This window comes from Entamoeba dispar, genomic scaffold, assembly GCF_000209125.1.
Source record: "Entamoeba dispar SAW760 scf_1105229457745 genomic scaffold, whole genome shotgun sequence".
Taxonomy (NCBI): Eukaryota; Evosea; order Mastigamoebida; family Endamoebidae; genus Entamoeba; species Entamoeba dispar.
Genome location: NW_001852846.1, coordinates 1,595 through 18,920, shown reverse-complemented (window position 1 = coordinate 18,920; position 17,326 = coordinate 1,595). Strand labels below are relative to the sequence as shown.

The following is a 17,326-nucleotide window of genomic DNA, read 5'->3' as shown; positions in this document are numbered from 1 at the left end:
TAATGAAACTCTTTTCAACTGTTGGTAAAGTTATGTCAATCACTATTCCAGTTAATCACTCTGGAATCTCAAAGAAATATGCCTACGTTGAAATGGATTCAATTGAAAATAAAAACAAAGCTATTATGAGTTTTAATGGAACAAAAGTCGGAAAAAATGAAATCATGGTTGTTACTAAACGTATAAATGTAGCAGGATTTAATAAACGTGTTCCAAAGAATGCTCAAAATCCAACACAATCCCGTCTTACTGAAATCTCAACAGAAAATAATGATGTTAAAGAATCTGAAAAGCAAATAGAAGATAAAGATATTATAGAGTTAGAAAAATCAACAAAGAGTAAAGATATCAAAGACTTGGAAAAATCAAAAGAAAATAAAAGTATTAAAAAACCACAAAGCGAAGAAAAAACGAATAAGGTAGATAAAAAAAAGAAATCAAAAATTAATATTGTAAACAACCAGACTGATGCTTCAGAAGAAAGTAGTGAAGTTATGGATAACTTAGTTCAAAACATTGTTTTTGGACTTCGTGGAAACCAAAATACTGAAAAGGATAATTAAATAAAGAAAAGTTAATAATAATTGAGTGTTAAAAGACCATAAAAGAATTAGAATTACTTTTTCTCTTATAATTTGTTTATAAATTCAAAAATGAAGATGGATTAAAACTAATAAAAAAATAGAATAGATTAATGAAAAGAAATTGTTGTATTATGAAATTTACGGTGTAAATAAGGAATCATTAAAAATATTCCTATCAAAAATAAGTATCCACTTCTGTCTTTCTTTTCTTCTCCTACCAACATTATATATATTTTCCAAAACATCTTCTTAATTGGAATAGTTATTGGAATCTCCTCTATCTTTTTCCATAAACTAATTACCAAGTTATCAATCTTTAATTCATGAATTATCTGATATACCATTTGTCCTGCTTTTATAATGAATGGTTTACCCATTCCTATTGTCATTAAAACCTGAACTATTTCATTTTCTATCCCTCCAAATTGTGTAAATGGAGAAGTAAAGATTGGTGGGTAAATTGGAGGAACATATGGTGATAAGTATTGTGGTGTGTTTATTGGTGGTGAGACTGGTTGTTGGTGTGGGTGAGTTTGAGAGGGTTTTTGCCATGAACGTGGTGGAATTGACATGATAGTTAAAGATAATAAATAAGTTTTATTTGGAAGAACTCTAAAAAAATATTCCAAAATAGCGTTGGTTAGATAAACGAAATGGAAGAATATCATAATATCACAAAAGGTTATGAAAATCCACGAGGGATAGTCATTTATATCAACATGAACGAAAGAGATGAACTAAAAGAAGAAATCAAATGTATTAATTCAAAGGAATATGATAAAGTTATTAAAGGATTTAAAGAAATTATAAAAGATAAAGAAATTGAACATTATGAAATTATTGGAGAATACATTGATTTAATGAATGGCCAAAAAGAAAAAATGAAAGGAAAAAAGGGAATAACGATGTTATTTACCTTTGACTGTAATGATACACATGACCAATTACCTAAAATTAGTATTATAAAAGAGGAGAAAGAAGGAAATGAAGACATTAGTGAAGAATATGATAAATTAATAAATAACCTTCAAGAATTACATAATGAATATACTAACCAACCAAAGTTATTCATTGTCCGTCATGCAGTTAGACATGACTACATTGACTTAAAATGGGTTCCAACAGCACAATATCCACATGACCCACCATTACACAATGATGGAATTAAACAAGCAGAAGAAGTAGGAAGAAGAATGAGACACGAAAAGATTGATATTATTGTTAGTTCACCATATTTAAGAGCAACAGGAACTGCAAGAGAAATAGCAAAATATAATAATATGAAATATGAAATAGAACCAGGTGCAAGTGAATTTCTTTCTAAAGTAAACAGACAAAAAGTACCAGAATTTGATCCAGTTAAATATAAAGATCCATACTATGATGACCAATATCAACCAGTAATTAAGGAAGTAGTATTAGAAACATGGGAAGAAATTCAACAACGTGCATTTAAAACAATCCTAGAACTAACTAAAAGATATAAAAGAGTATGTTTTGTAACACATAGATCTACCCAACAAGCGTTTATGTCAAAACTAATGGGAAGAACTATCAAAGACAATTATGCTTTCACATCAGTTTGTATGTTTAAACCAATTGAAACATCCCCATTCTTTATTCCACAAAGAATGAATTCTTATTATCATCTAAAAACATTTGTTGAGACACCAGTTCATAATCCTAATTATTATATTGAGGGAAATTATAAAGATATGATTCGAGGAGATGATGGTAAAATTTTACCATCAGGATATGTCTAATTGATTTATTCTTTAACCAAAACATTACAGTATGATAAACAAACAAAAATAGTAACCAAATCATAACATAAATAGTGATATAACCCAATCTTTGAAAGAAGTATCTATGATAAGCTAAGGAAGAATAATCTTTTAAAAAAGATATTTAAATGAATTAAAAAATAAAAAAAAAATAACTTTTATTTAATGAACGTAAAAAAAAGTGATTTAATTTTGGAAAGATTTAGCAAGTTCTTCTAAATCTGCTTTCTTCTTTTTGGCAGCTTCTAATTTCTTTTCTAATTCAAAGATTTTCTTTTGTTGTTCAATTTCCTTAAGAGTGTATTGGTCAATACCAAATGTTTCGATATCTTCTTCTTCCTCAACTTCAGTAACAGGAGGAGGAGGTGGTAAATTCATTTGAACAACAACAGGAGTGTCATCAAATTCATCGACTTTTTTAGCACATTCTAAGAGATTTTTTGTAGCATCAGCAAGTTTCTTTGAAGCCTCCAAAAGGTCTTTGTATTTATGACTTCTTCCTTTAGTTCTAGTTCCAGCTCTACAAGATACAACAACTTTTTCAACTTTTTTACCGACTTTATCAGCTACTTTAACTAGTTCATCAGAATTAACGTTATCTTCTTTAATTTTTTGTTGTAATTCAATTGCAGTACTTTTAACATCTTCTACTGCTTTAATTAAATCTTCAGCATATTCTTTATCTCTATGAACACCATTTGCAGTTTCAGAGTTTTGAAGTTGTTGAACTAATTCTGCTTGTGCTGTAGTAGCAGTAGATAAAACACCAATAGATGAACCAACCATAACAAGAACTGCTTCTTGTAAAGTAGCTTCAACGATTTGTTTAGGATCTTCACTTGCTTCAGCAGATTCTTTTTTAGCTTGAATATCTTTTTGCATATCTTTATAAATGGCATCTATTTCACTAGTAACAGTTTGCATTTTTGTTAATGCAGTATTTTCAGCTTGTATTTCTTCAGAAGTAATTTCAGCAGTCATTGTTTTACTAAGATCAATATCCATTAAATCATCAATTTTTAAAATGTTTATAATTTGTTTTTCAGCATTAACTAAATCAGTATCAATTCCTTTCATATTTATTTGATTACCAATAGATTGTTCATCTACTGCACTAAGCATTCTAGCCATTTCATTACTTAATTTCATTGCAGCATCAAGTAACATTTTTCTTTCATTCTTTTTCTTTGATGTTCTACTTGCTTTAATAAGTGCTTTTAAAACTTTTTTAGATTTTTCAGCAACATTTTCTACTTTTGCTTGAGTTGTATAATCAAAAGCAGAAACATTATCTAATTGATGTCTTGCTTGAGTAAATTCATCAAGAGCTTTTAATGCCTCTTCATTAAGTTCTTCTTTAATACCACTTTCTTCAAGTTCATTTACTGAATCTATAATAAGAATTTCTCTTTTTAATTCAACAGCAGCCATTCTATAATCCATTGCAGCAGTATGTAATGAAGATAACATATCTTCTCTTTGGAATGTATTAACATCTTGTTCTAATTTAGCCATCATTAAATCTAATTGAATTTTATCTTCAATTATATCACCTCTTCCTTCTTCTAATTGGTCAACAAATCCATCAATACTTTTAGAGAATGGGTCATATTCATTAGCAATAGCTAATGATTTTTCAATAAATTTTCTTTCATCTTCATCACCTTCAACTGGTTCAAGTAATTTTGAAGTAATAAGAGAAGCAGTACGTGCAGCATTAAGTATTTGATCAGCATATTTAGCATTTTTTTCATTTTTTGATTTTGCTTTTAATAATTGAGACATTTTAAGTGAAGCAATAGCTGCTTTCTTTGAATCAGTATACATAGAATGATGAATAACTTCATTAACATCATCTCCTAAAACTGCTTTAATTGCATCAGCTGTTAATCCTGCAGCTTCTCTAATATCATCATTTTTATTAGGATTATATATAGTTTGATCTGCATTTGTTAATATTATTTTAGCATTAGAAGTCATATCTTTTAAATTTCCAATAATAAATGCTCTTTTAGCATCATCAACTTCAACACTAGCAGTAGATTCTTTCATATATTTAACAATAGTTGGAATATCTTTTTTCATTTCTAATGCAGCACGTTGAACATCTTCAATTCTCATATTTTGTAATGTAGATAACCAATCAGCCATTTGTAAACAACCACCAGCTGATTCAAGGAATTTTTTTCTTTTATTAATTTTATCATCTTTAATATCTTCAATAAAATTATCCATTAAATCACAATTTTTACAAATATCATCAATATCTTCTTCTAATGGTCCTCCTTGTGGTGTTCCTTTTAATTGTGATGTTTCTAATAAATTAATACTTGAATTTTTACATTTACTTAAAAGATCATTCATTATTGTTTGACATTCAGGATTTCCCATTGCAAGTCCCATTGATTGTGCTCCAAAAACTAACATTCTTGCATCTGTTTGTGCTTGTGAAATAGCAGCTTCAACAATATCACCAGCTGCTGCTCTTGCAACTTCACATGCTGCATCAACATCAGCAGATACAGATTGTGATAATTCAAAAATTAAATCTTGATCAATATCCATAACAAGTCCATTAGCACAAGCATTTAATGCTTCTGTACACATTTGAATTCTTCTTTCTGCTTCAGTTAAAGCAGCAAGTAAAGCTGGATTATTTGGATCTTTTTCTAATGCACTACAAATATCCATATATTCATTTACAGCATCCATTAAATTATTTGCCATTGCTTCAAAAATTTCTTTATCTTCAACAGAAGATGATCCATTTAATACAGCTTGACGAACTCCATCTACATAAAATCCAAATTGTTTAATTTTTTCATTAGTTAATTTAGGTCCATTTCTAAATGATTCTGATAATGGTTTAAGAAGTCCAAGAAGATTATCTGATTGATTTCTAAGTTGATTTCTCCAATTATCATCATTTGATTGTGTTTTTTCTTTTAAATTTACAGCAAAATTAACAGGTAAAGCATATGTTTTATTAGCTTGATAAATATCATTTGATTCTATAGATTGTGAAATTTGTGTTAATGGAGTAGGTTGAGTAATAACTCTTGTTTTTGTAACAGTAGTTTTTATAGCTGCTGTTTTCTTTTGTTTTGTTAATTGAACTTCAGTAGCTTTTTCTAAATCTTTATCATCTTCTACTATTTTTTGTGCTTTTAAAGTAATAATTTCAATATATCCTGCAACTAATGAAAATATATCTTCTCCTTCTGTTGTATAAAATTTAATAATTTCTCCATTATTAAATTTTCCAAAATCAAATATTACTGCTTCTGAACTAAATTTCCAACTTTTTAAATGTTCATATGGTTCACTAATTATTACTTTATGATCTAATGTTAACATTTTTAATTCAACTGGTGAAAATGCCATTAATACTTGATTTAATTTTTTCTTTTTTGGATCAGTTGATTGAATAACTCCTTTAGGTTCAATTCCTCCATGATAAATATTCATTCCATATGATCTTAATGTCATACATAATTGAAGATATTTATATTTAGCATCTACTGGTGTCATTGAATTCATACTTTTCCATTTAGCAAATATTTCTTTTTCAATATCTTTTTTTTGATACATTTCTGGTGCAAAATGTGTAATATTTTGATGAATTGTTGATATTTTTTTTGTTTCATCACATTTTCCAATATCAATCATTGCATTTAATGCTCCAAATCTTATAATTTCATCTTTATTACATGGATATAATCCTCCAACAATATTATCATGTGCTTGAATATAACTTAAATGTAATAACATTGGATCTTCTTTATTTAATTCTCCTTCTTGAATAAAATGTCTTTTTTTTAATGTAATAATATCACTTGGTCCAGCAACTTCATATAATGAACTTTTCATTCTTAAAAATTTATTTGATCCTTGAATTTGAATTCCAAATGCTTCTGCATGATGTAATGATAATTTATCTGCAATTGCAACAACAAGTCCTTTAATTGTTTGACATACATCTAACATCATTTTTTTAGTTGATCCATCAGGAAGTAAAACATTTACTACTTGCATTCTTTTTCTAAACCAAACTTCATCATCTGTAACAAGATCATATGATTCAATAGTTCTTTTTGGAATCATCCATTGTCCTTTTTCTCTTGTTTTATCTTTTGGAAGGAATAATGCATATTCTTCCATATTTACTATTATTTATTATTACCTTTTCTTTTCTTTTTTTTATTAAAACTAACAAACCTTCAGATTGTTGTCTTTCTTTAATAGCTACTAATATATCATAAACTGTAGCTGTAAAATTAAATTGCATCTTCTTTGTACTTAACATTTTTCTGTCATTTCCAAATAATACTTGAAGTACTAATGACACTATATTGATTAATTTCATTTCTCTTTTTCTTTTTTTCTTTTCATTACAAACTTTCTTTCTAACTGATTTCCTTAGTTCGACGATGGATCTAATAATTGTTTTATTCTTAGAACGTTTTTTTTGTTTCTAAAAACATTTTTCTTTTTCTTGTTATTCATTTTTTAAAATTTAGAATCTCATAACTTAAAATTATGTTATTGATTTTTCAATGAATGATAATGGACTTCATCCTTTGTTGACTTCTCTTGTGTCTTGTTATTTCTATAAATTAAATGACACTGATTTACAGAAAATAAAAGAAGAAGTTAATAAAAGAATTGATGATGGTAATCATGTAACTTATTGGAGAGAAATACGAGTAAAAATTAGTGAAGAAATTCAACGAAGAGAATCAGTTAAGAACCAAATCAAATTAAACGAAAAAACTCCTTTTGAAATTATTTGTAATGAACCACTAAAAAGAATGCAACAAATTGTTGATAAATATACTTTTATTAATTCTAAAGATAAAAGTCTAATTCCACAAGTTCATTGTCGAATTAATTTAATTCAACCAAAAACAAGATATTCAACAGCAACTGTTTGTTATTACTACTATAAAAAAACATCATCTATGACTAATGATTGAAGGGTAAAATAAATGAAATAACTGATGGTTATGAAATAACAATTTTATACCCAAATTTTCATGGAAGAGTTAATTATAGGATAGAAGAAATGGATAACAAGAACTTTTGTAAACTAGTTATTACATCAAACTCACAATATAAAGATGTTGAATTCATTATCGAAAATAGACATATTGAAATGTCTCAGAGAAGAGGATATACTTGTTATTTTGACAAAGAATTATTTCGTCTTAAATTCTTTTTTAAAAGAGATTTCCAAGAAATAGATTAAAATTCTTTTTTTTGTTGCTAAAGAAATTTATTAAAAGTTAAAACTATTATATTTCAGACAAATTAAATGTTTTGTACACATTTTATTAATTAAGAATATTCATTCATAAAACTTATAATTGCATCATTTTTATTAAAACATATTTGGTTATGACTATTTAACATATCAAAATACTCTGATTATTAAACATACTATTGTTATTAAATATGAATATTGTCTGATAGTTATTTATAGTATTGACAATTTAATATTTTATGTATATTGTATTTTGATGTTCGTATCAAATGTAAATGTCATATTTGTCATCATCATATTAATGTTTCTTGAACTTCCAAAATCTGTTAATTTTCAATTAATTTGTTTATTTTCATCAAATGTTATAAAAAGAAAATTATCTGGTTTAATATCTCGATGTATTATTCCATTTGAATGAAGATATTCTATTCATTTTGTTCTATCTATCATGAATTTAATTTTATTTTATTTGGTATTTCTGTGTTTGTTCTTTTATTAATTAAATTTTGTATTGATCCATATTTTGCATATTCTGTTATCATACATATTTTATTAGGAATAAATACTGCTCCATAAAAATGAATGATATATTCACTTCTAAATTTATCTAACATCATTACTTCTTTCTCTTTTTCTTTCATTTTATCTTCATCTTTATCAATTTCTTTCATTTTCTTAATTGCTACTTGATTTCATCTAACTCTCCTATTTTATTTTCTTCTTTAATTTCATCTGGATCAATTGTGTTAATATTTGTGTTTCTCCTTTCAAAGTTATTGGTTTATTCAAAATAACATCTTTTCAAATAAAAAATATTCTTTGGTTGTATTTCTATTTACATAACTGTTGTTATTTTTGGTGCTCTTTCCTTCTTTGTTTAACTTTAAATTAGTTCTTATAAAATTATCTTGCAAAAAATTATTGCAAAATTTGACTGATTAAAAGAGTGTTAAATTGTCCTTTGATTTTCTCTATATTTATTATTTTCAGATGTTATCTATTTATATTCAGATGGAATAAATCTGACTTTATTTTCTTGTGGAGGTCTGTCCTTTTATTAATTTTATTAAATTTTTGATGTTTTAATCATTTTTATTTAAAGTAGGGGAAGTAAAGTGTAATTAATGTGAATATAGTAAATAAAAATAGTGAAGATGTTTGAATGATTTAGATTTATTTTGAGTAAATGAAGTAAATGTAATTTTCATTCTTTTCTTTATTTTTTATTATAATTTTATTATATTATATTTTTATTTAAAAAATAAAAATATAATAATTTTATTTTTCTTATTCTTTTATTCTTTTTATGTTATTTTCTGTGTTTGTTTGTTGTTTTGTATTATAATTTATTTATTAATCATTCAGATTTTCATTTAATTGATTTTATAAGTTTTAATTAAGTCATGTTGTTCTGGTTGTTTTACTTGATAAAATTATGAGATGTTAATTTCTTTTTATCTTCATTATTTATTATTATTGCAAACTCTAATTTAAAATTAATTTCATTTATTCTAATTATATACTGTGATAATATCATAATATTTAAAAATAAAATAACTAATACAGGAGTATTGAATTAATGTTTTCATGATAATTTTTATATTATAAGTTATTATTCATTATATTTTCTTATTGCTTAACATTTATTGAAAAGAGATATAACAGATGAATTGATAATTATAAGAATCAAAAGATACAACAACATTTTAATGATATTTAAATATATTTGATCTACTTCATAAACACAATAATTTACATTTTAAAATTATTAATGTTATTATATTTCATAATTAAATAATTTGTTATAAACAATTAAAATTGATGGAAGAAAGTGGTACATTTATAGGGATTAAGAAAGCAAAAATTACAGGAAATAATGTTCTGAAGTGATGTACTATTTGTACCAGTAAAATGGCAACAATTGAACATGTTATTAAATTGTATTGTAAATAAGAATGTACAAATGGAGACATGATTTAATAAAAGAATATATTTGGAGGATAACTAATATAAAATAATATAAATGAAATGAATGATGAAGTAGAGAAAATGAAATTAATCTTCAATAAAAATGAGATTGATATAATCAAAATAAGAATATAAAATAATGAAGTGTTCATTGTAATAAATCAAGGAATGATTAATAAAACTGAACATTTCATAAATCCCTAGTAATTATATCGAAGATAGATACAACAAATAAAAATAATAAATAATATAATAATTGTGTATGATAAAAAAATAAATCTTACAGTTTATGATAAACTAGAAATAGATAGAAATCACCAAGATAAAAAAAACACAAATTAATATACTAAAATGAAAGTAATCCGTAGTAACAAAAATAAATAGTTTAGTCAATAAAGAATCTATAAGAATAATTAATGAACAATGTATTATAAAACAATATGAAATAATGAACATGAAATACTAATGAAATACTACGAAGATCATTGAAGTGAATATAGAGATAAAGAAGTACCTCGTGATAATATTTCAACTGAGTGAATGAAATAATTTTAAATAAATAAAGTGAAATAGAAAAATCAAGATCCACTCTTATTTAATTTATTAATTTTGATTTATTCTATTTGTTATTAATTTGTATTGATTTAAATTACACAAATAAATAATGATGTCTTTATTTATATCATTGTTATTTCTCATTTAAAGTTTTTATCATTTGTTGTATTTTCTTTCACAGTACTTGTTATATATTTTTTATTTAGCACTTAACACTTAATAAAATTAAACATAAAAATGAATGAAATTGAGTAGTTACTTAGTAGAAAGAAGTGATAACTTTCTTCCCATAATTTTCAATTCATCTTTAAACTGATTTAATTTTTCTGTTGTTTCTTTTTTCAATAACTCAAATTGGCGTGATGTTGTTTTTTGTTGTAAAGCCTTATTTTCTTGTTGAATCTTATTGAAAATAGTTTTAAGTTCTTCCACTTTTTTCTGTATTTTATCTTCAAAATCTTTCAATTCAGTTTGTGAAATACCATCACCTGTTGATTGTTTAGGTTCACTCTCAAGACTTTGTAATTCAGATTTAAGTAGTGCAATTTGGTTTTTCAAGTTAGAGATTTCTAGTTCGTTCTCTTTAGTTTTTGAGTTTAATAAATCTTCTTGTTTTTTTGTTTCATTCATAGCTTTTTCTTTTTCATTATTTAATTCTTCAATTTGTTTTTGAAGTTCAAGATTTTTTAACTTGAGTTCTTCAATTTCTTTCTTTTCTTCAGAGTATTCTGGGGGCTCTATCTCAGGAATTTCTTTAGGTCCAGGTTGCTGTGTTTGTTGATTCTTTTGTCTTTCTTCTTCTAATTCCTTTTTTAGTTGTTCAATTTGCTTTTTCATATCATTAGGTTCAGTTGTTTTTTCTTTAGCCAAAAATCTGCGTTGGTTTCCAGAACTTTCTCTTGTTCTTTTCAATTCTTCTTTAAGAACTCCAATTACTTTTAAAAGATTTCTTTGAGACTCTTCTATCTCATCAATTTGGAATTGTAGTTTACCATTTTCTTGAATTAATCTTTTAATGACCCCAGTAATAATTTCTGGATTTGTTTCAGAACTATTGAGTAGTTCTTTGAGTTGCTTTTCTTCTGGTGACAACATAATCTCTTTCTTTTCATCTTGAGAAGAGTCATCAATTTTAGGAGAGTTTTGGTTGAAAGTTGAAAGACTTTCTTCATATAAAGATTTTGTAAGTTCAAGTTGACTAGTGTCAATTAACTGTTCAGGACGAGCAAATCCACCACGTCTAAACCCAGTAATTTTTTTGTTTTGTTTTTTCTTTTTTGTTTGCATTGTTTGACGGAAGAATTTTTTTTCTTCTTCTCTTCGTTTTTGTTTTATTTCTTCAGTTTTTCTTTCTTCTTCAGCAATCCTTTGTTCACGTTCTTGTTCTTCATGAATTTTTAACTGCTCTTCGATAACTTTCATGCTTTCTTCAACTCTTTTCTTTCCTTCTTCATATTCATAATTTAATGGTTTTTCCATTCTACAAATTTCTATGTCTTCATTTTTGACAATAATCTTAAGATTTCCACGTTTTAATGTACAAATTTCTTTCTTAACATGGCACACTTTCCAAATATCACCTTTTTTAATAGGTATTACTTCTTCTTTCTTTAGTTCATCTTTTGGTTCTTCTCTTTTATTTTCTATTTCTTCAGTTGTGTCCTCTGTTTTTTTACTTTCACATTGGGTGTTATTATTTGGCTCTTCTATTGATATATTATTTTCATTATTTTCAGAAATTGGTGTAGTTTCATCTTTTTTATCTTCAGCTTTTTGTTGTTCTTCGTTATTTTTAATTACACCTTCGGCTTCATCTTTTTTTTCATTATTATCTTTCGTTTTTGTTTCTTCATTTTTGTTATCTTCTTCTTTAGTACTACTTTCTCCTTTTTTTATTTTCTTTTTTCCTTCTCCATCTTTCATAATCATGGCATATGCCTCTCCTTCTTCAATTTCTTCTAAATATGAAGTTGGTACATAACCTATTTTATCACCTTGTTTTACTAACGTCCAACCATTTTTTTCTCTATACAACACAGTAACAAATGCATTTCTTTCAATACTTAATTCATTAGGAGATTCTCCTTTAAATGAAGATAAAACGATTCCCATTGGTTCAGATATTTTCATTTCCACTTCGTTATTAAATATATGAAGATATAATGAAGGAAAAACATATTTTTTATCATTTACATGAACAACAGCCCATGATGCTATTATGCTCTCAACAAAAACAATATCACCTACTTCTCCTTTAAGATGAAAACGAGTATCACCTTCATAATCATATAATATAATTGCATATTTCTTAATGTCTACATGATAAATAGATTTTTCACATTGGACATAAGATAAAGGCACATATCCTAACCCATAAACTGGATGTTGTACAAGTAACCATCTGTTATCACTTGTTGAAAAACAAATCATTTCATCTCCTTTCCTAAAACAAATGTCTTTTCCATACGTAGCAATGTAATCATATTTTGCTGTAACTTTACATGGAACATAAGTAGGTAATTGTATACACATTGAAGCCTGTCTATTAACTCTTGTCATTCTATTTCTTCCACCTAATTCTTTTGCTAAATTAACTTTTTCAAGATATTTTATTGGGACATATCCAAAACGATAACCAACTTGACAATACGCCCATCCATTACTATTTTCTTCATCTTCTTCATAAACGTAAACAAGTTCTCCTGTTTTAACATTTAAACATTCTGCATTTTTTGATTCAAAGTCAAATAAAGCTCGTGCTCTATTATTTTAATATGTTTTATATCCCAACTTTTCTATTTTTTTTTAAAAACAAAAATTAATAACAAAAAAGAAAATGACCAAACTGATATAATGGTGGCATTGATGTAGTGGCACACGTGATATTAAATAATCCTTTCTTTTCATTACATGTTCCTTTCCATAGTTCTGTATTTGTCATTTCGTTGACAACAATAACGTCTCCTTTTTCATATAACAAACAATTGGCATTACTTGTTTCTACTGGTGCATATCCAATAACTTCCATTTTCTTATTTGTTAATAATTAGTTCTTTTTTGTTCGGTTAGTTTTTTTCTTAATTTTTTTAATTCAAATTTGTTTAAAACAAAAAAGATTTATTTAAAGAGAAAACATAAAAAGAATTAAAAAGATAATAAAAGAAGAAGAAATTTATATAAAACATTCAAAATTAACAAATATAAACTACAGAAAAAAAAAATATAAAATGATGTATATTTATTTGATAAAAAGAATTAGATTATTTATTAAAGTAATTATCATAATAATTATAATAATATTTGAATTTTTTTTAATTCATTATTTCTTTCATTTTCATTATCTTATTTATTTTATGAATTAATTGAAATAAATATCATAATAAAAGATAAAGAGGATATAAAGAATATCATAATAAACAAATTAAAACAAATAAAATAATGAAGCAAATATGATATAAAGAAAGTAAAAGAATGAATATAATAATAACATAGTTAATCTACAAAGAATAATCAGAATAGATTTACAAATTTTATAAATAAATTAATACAACACAAATAACAATAAAAAGAATAAGCATTTAATAATTTAAATATTTAAATTCATAATAAAGTAATACAATTCCAAAATATAGAAACAAATACTTCTCATTAACTAAAATATCTTATTTCACACTATTAACATATTTTTTTGATATTCTTAAAACAAAAATATTAAAAGTAAGATCAGAAACAATGTACTAACAATAGATTCAATCAAAAATTTAAAATATCAGTATTTTCTGATACTATCATTATCTTTAGTAAAAACAGATAATTCTCTATTCAATAATTTAATGAATGATGTTGGTTATTATTTATTAAGAAGTAGTATATATGATTATTAAAGTAATATTCTTTGTTTCAAATGATTTTGATTACTTATTATGATTAAACATTATCTGTTCATGAAAGTTCAAAGTTAAGTATATGAGAAATTATCAACAATTAAAATAGATTCTAATATGGTTGTTAGTATAAAGAATATAAAATTTATTCATAACGTTGTTAATATAGTCTTATTAAAATAAATATTAATCATTCAATGACTAAATAAAATTTTATAAATTTTAAACTAAAATTCAAGCAATAACTTAAATGGTTCTTCATTTAATTCAGATACTAAAAAGTATTTGATATAAAAGGATAATTGATTGAAGAAACTGATTCACTCACTTCTTAGTATGATGAAAAGTTAAATTTTAAATTAACCAAACTGATTATTATTTTTTTTTTTTCAATTGAAGAGTTTAAATTTTAATTACTTAATAAAAAATGTTTTTTATATCAATTATAACTCATTCTTTTTTTTAAATTACTAAATTTTTATCATTTTTAGCTTCATATTATTTTAGACTTAACAAAAGACAATTTAGATTCTTTTTTTTTTTACCAAACAATTAATGCCTTGATTCGTTTTAAAATAATAATTAATTTGCCGATTTTAAAAAATAAGCGTTAATCTCTCTATCAAATTGGGGTAGTTTCGTTAATCTAGTGAAACCACGCTTTTTGTAACAATAAAAGAATAAATTGTGGAAGTCAAAAATACTGTACGGTCGTTCTAATTTTATCTCTTCGGAAAATAGTTCTAAATTAAGTGATTATAATTCTACGATACAACACGTCAAATGAGATTCCAATTGGACAAGTTAATATGACAAATAATAAAAAGAATTTGGCAAGTATTGAGGAGAATTATTGAAAAAATAAACAAGCAAATTTTCAAACTTAATACTTAAACAATCAAACTTAAATAAATAAATTAATTTTCTAATGTCGATACAATCCATTTCTACTTCTTTAGAAAATCCAAGGGCTCGAAGGATTGCAAGTGAACATGCCTTTAAGAATAGTTTTTGTTTTGAACAAGGAGTCTTATTATATTTATTAAACCAATATTATGATTTAGTTATTAAGAGACAACCAAAACGTTCAACCCTTACTTTATCATGTCCCCATGTTGAGTCTATTCAAATTGAAAATGAAATTTTAGATATTGATCATTTTGCAGAAGGGCAATGTAAAGCATTATCATTCCAATCAGATTCTCAATTGAAAAGAAAGACTTTACAAAGAAGAATGACCAAAAATAAGATTTATTTTATTCAAAATTTACTCATTGATCTACTTCGAGAAAAAGGACTATTCTTTGAATCAAAACTTGCTAAAATTACTTCTAAAACAATCAGATTAGAAAGAATCAATAGAGTGTTTTATAAAAATAAATTATTACTTAATTGTAAACAAATCCATCAATTAGGAAACAAAATTAATAATTATTTACTTTCTCTAGTTGAAACAAAAAGGGGCTTCTTTATTAAACAAGGTGATGAAACACTTCATCAGTTTTGGGAAGAAGAAATAAAAGAGAAGTATATTCTTGAATAAAATTGTAAATTAGATGGTTTTTTATTCTAATTTTAATTTTGTAAACCTGACCACCTAAATTATTATACTGATTTCTGTCATCTAACTTTTTTATTATAAAAAACTGAAAATTATGTTATTTCAAAAGGATTGTTAATAAGAAGTATGATTTATTTTGGAAAAATAGTAGTGAACATATTTTAAAGAAAATATTTTATGTTAATTACTAACAATTTACGATATTTCTATAGTGTTTAATAGAAAAAAAGAGAAAATTTAATGGAATTTTGTTAAATTTTAACGACATTTTTACTAATTTTATAATCACTTCGTCAATAAGAATATAAGAATACTTTTTCTCTCTTAAAAAAAAAACAAACAAAACCTAATAAAAGTTAAAATTAAATAAATTTAAATGATTTTTCAACAAAAAAATTTAATTAAATCAAGTTAATTCGTTAATTTATTTTTGTGTAATAAAAGAAATGACGTATTGCAAGTTAGTTGGATGAAGAGAATTTATTAATTCATGAGAATCTAATACTTTCCATTCTCCTTTAATGTTATTTGCTTCTAACACAACAGTGGCTTGAGCAACACAAATTCCAAGGTCAATTTCTTTCCAAGAACTATCAATAGTAAAGAAATGAAGTTGATTTTGATCAGTTAAAACAATTCTCCATTCTTGAAGATTACGAGCGGAAGGAGCCCATCGAATACTTTCAAAAATATTTTCATTAAAAGGTGATTGAAGTAATTCTTTTGTTAAAGGAGTATTAAAAGAGTTCCAATAAAACAATTCATTCCAAAGTTTACGATTTCTAGAACCTATTGTACGAGCAAGAAATTCATTTCCATTTCCATTAAAACCAACTGGAGAAACACAAGGAATAAATTCGTTATTTTTATCATATTGAAGAACGTTAAATGCAGAAACAGTAAAAGTACCACCAAGCCAAACTGTAGATAAACCCATTGAAGTACATTTTAATATTAACAATTGAAATAAATACCCAAATTGTTTTAATGCTGAAATATTATTTAATGGAATAACTCCATATATCCAATATTTACTTCCTGTAATAAATCCAAATGTTTTAATAAAACTAAAATCTTCTGTTTGTAAACAAAGTCTGACTTGTGCTTTAAATGGTGTTTGTATATCATTTAATGTTTTTATAAAATTTTCTATTTCTTTAACTTGTTCGGTGGTTGGGTATTTATCTCCATATGTTCGGATAGACTTTCTTTCCAATAACCGTTCATTAAGTTGTTTAAAATCAATTGTGTTTGTTGTTGACATTTTTTTCTTTAATTCTTTTTTTTTCTTTTTTTTTTGAGTTCTTATAATATTCTATTTTTATATTATTTTTATTTTCTATTTCTTTCAAAAATATATTTTTATTCTATTTCATTCATTTTTTCAATTCTTTTCTTGATTCTCTTCTTTATATTTTTTTTTATCTCTTTTGTTCATTGTAACTGATTGATTATCACACTTAATTACCTGATTTTTATTTTTTTATAGGAACCAAAAAAGGAATTAAGTTAAAATATAAAATTTTATAGTAAAGGATTTGTTTTATTCGATTTTTATTAGAGTATTTTATTTATTTAAAGTAAACATGAAAAAGAATTTGAAATTATTATTATATTTATTGTGCATTACCACGACTATTATTAATTTTCTATTTTGTTTATCAATCTTTCTAACATTTCTAATGAGATTTTTAATATTTATAATCAATCTTTTCATTATCAATATT

The 17,326-nt window shown here is 24.8% G+C and overlaps 8 protein-coding genes across 8 annotated transcripts in view, besides 26 other annotated features; 4 read left to right on the top strand and 4 right to left on the bottom strand.

Moving 5' to 3' along the window:
* EDI_145290 (uncharacterized protein) overlaps positions 1 to 563 on the top strand; it is a gene marked incomplete at both ends in the record, with an annotated part of 752 nt that extends 189 nt beyond the window's left edge. Inside the window, one exon of the mRNA XM_001733660.1 lies at positions 75 to 563. Coding sequence (XP_001733712.1) covers positions 75 to 563 — 489 coding nt within the window. The remainder of the gene's footprint in view (positions 1 to 74) is intronic.
* Positions 564 to 691: 128 nt separating this feature from the next.
* Positions 692 to 1,156, bottom strand: EDI_145280 (uncharacterized protein; the record flags this gene model as incomplete). The annotated part of the gene is made up of 1 exon (XM_001733659.1): positions 692 to 1,156. The coding sequence occupies one exon, from the start codon at positions 1,154 to 1,156 to the stop codon at positions 692 to 694; it is 465 nt and encodes a 154-aa protein (XP_001733711.1).
* Positions 1,157 to 1,237: 81 nt separating this feature from the next.
* On the top strand, positions 1,238 to 2,347 carry EDI_145270 (phosphoglycerate mutase, putative; the record flags this gene model as incomplete). Its single annotated transcript, XM_001733658.1, has 1 exon — positions 1,238 to 2,347. The coding sequence occupies one exon, from the start codon at positions 1,238 to 1,240 to the stop codon at positions 2,345 to 2,347; it is 1,110 nt and encodes a 369-aa protein (XP_001733710.1).
* A 130-nt stretch (positions 2,348 to 2,477) lies between these two features.
* Positions 2,478 to 2,535: a sequence feature (AT_rich).
* Positions 2,536 to 2,554: 19 nt separating this feature from the next.
* Positions 2,555 to 6,734, bottom strand: EDI_145260 (talin, putative; the record flags this gene model as incomplete). Its single annotated transcript, XM_001733657.1, has 2 exons — positions 2,555 to 6,534; positions 6,587 to 6,734. 2 exons carry the CDS (start codon positions 6,732 to 6,734, stop codon positions 2,555 to 2,557), a joined length of 4,128 nt encoding a protein of 1,375 aa, XP_001733709.1.
* A 190-nt stretch (positions 6,735 to 6,924) lies between these two features.
* Positions 6,925 to 7,344, top strand: EDI_145250 (uncharacterized protein; the record flags this gene model as incomplete). Its single annotated transcript, XM_001733656.1, has 1 exon — positions 6,925 to 7,344. The coding sequence occupies one exon, from the start codon at positions 6,925 to 6,927 to the stop codon at positions 7,342 to 7,344; it is 420 nt and encodes a 139-aa protein (XP_001733708.1).
* Positions 7,345 to 8,251: 907 nt separating this feature from the next.
* Positions 8,252 to 8,355: a microsatellite.
* Positions 8,356 to 8,683: 328 nt separating this feature from the next.
* Positions 8,684 to 8,732: a sequence feature (AT_rich).
* A 109-nt stretch (positions 8,733 to 8,841) lies between these two features.
* Positions 8,842 to 9,018: a microsatellite.
* A 99-nt stretch (positions 9,019 to 9,117) lies between these two features.
* Positions 9,118 to 9,188: a sequence feature (AT_rich).
* Positions 9,189 to 9,221: 33 nt separating this feature from the next.
* Positions 9,222 to 9,259: a sequence feature (AT_rich).
* Positions 9,260 to 9,377: 118 nt separating this feature from the next.
* Positions 9,378 to 9,451: a sequence feature (AT_rich).
* A 377-nt stretch (positions 9,452 to 9,828) lies between these two features.
* Positions 9,829 to 9,857: a sequence feature (AT_rich).
* Positions 9,858 to 10,142: 285 nt separating this feature from the next.
* Positions 10,143 to 10,163: a sequence feature (AT_rich).
* Positions 10,164 to 10,190: 27 nt separating this feature from the next.
* Positions 10,191 to 10,251: a sequence feature (AT_rich).
* A 158-nt stretch (positions 10,252 to 10,409) lies between these two features.
* EDI_145240 (hyaluronan mediated motility receptor, putative) lies at positions 10,410 to 13,182 on the bottom strand (the record flags this gene model as incomplete). The annotated part of the gene is made up of 2 exons (XM_001733655.1): positions 10,410 to 12,915; positions 13,001 to 13,182. The coding sequence occupies 2 exons, from the start codon at positions 13,180 to 13,182 to the stop codon at positions 10,410 to 10,412; spliced, it is 2,688 nt and encodes an 895-aa protein (XP_001733707.1).
* Positions 11,408 to 11,512: a microsatellite.
* Positions 11,911 to 12,060: a microsatellite.
* Positions 12,951 to 12,979: a sequence feature (AT_rich).
* A 41-nt stretch (positions 13,183 to 13,223) lies between the features above and the next one.
* Positions 13,224 to 13,509: a sequence feature (AT_rich).
* A 1-nt stretch (position 13,510) lies between these two features.
* Positions 13,511 to 13,638: a microsatellite.
* A 41-nt stretch (positions 13,639 to 13,679) lies between these two features.
* Positions 13,680 to 13,764: a sequence feature (AT_rich).
* A 445-nt stretch (positions 13,765 to 14,209) lies between these two features.
* Positions 14,210 to 14,259: a sequence feature (AT_rich).
* Positions 14,260 to 14,391: a repeat region.
* Positions 14,392 to 14,409: 18 nt separating this feature from the next.
* Positions 14,410 to 14,528: a sequence feature (AT_rich).
* A 78-nt stretch (positions 14,529 to 14,606) lies between these two features.
* Positions 14,607 to 14,627: a sequence feature (AT_rich).
* Positions 14,628 to 14,942: 315 nt separating this feature from the next.
* Positions 14,943 to 14,963: a sequence feature (AT_rich).
* A 3-nt stretch (positions 14,964 to 14,966) lies between these two features.
* On the top strand, positions 14,967 to 15,581 carry EDI_145230 (uncharacterized protein; the record flags this gene model as incomplete). The annotated part of the gene is made up of 1 exon (XM_001733654.1): positions 14,967 to 15,581. One exon carries the CDS (start codon positions 14,967 to 14,969, stop codon positions 15,579 to 15,581), a length of 615 nt encoding a protein of 204 aa, XP_001733706.1.
* Positions 15,405 to 15,425: a sequence feature (AT_rich).
* Positions 15,582 to 15,946: 365 nt separating the features above from the next.
* Positions 15,947 to 16,006: a sequence feature (AT_rich).
* A 17-nt stretch (positions 16,007 to 16,023) lies between these two features.
* On the bottom strand, positions 16,024 to 16,863 carry EDI_145220 (uncharacterized protein; the record flags this gene model as incomplete). The annotated part of the gene is made up of 1 exon (XM_001733653.1): positions 16,024 to 16,863. The coding sequence occupies one exon, from the start codon at positions 16,861 to 16,863 to the stop codon at positions 16,024 to 16,026; it is 840 nt and encodes a 279-aa protein (XP_001733705.1).
* Positions 16,863 to 16,898: a microsatellite.
* A 14-nt stretch (positions 16,899 to 16,912) lies between these two features.
* Positions 16,913 to 17,082: a microsatellite.
* Positions 17,083 to 17,202: 120 nt separating this feature from the next.
* Positions 17,203 to 17,326: part of a microsatellite that runs on past the window's edge.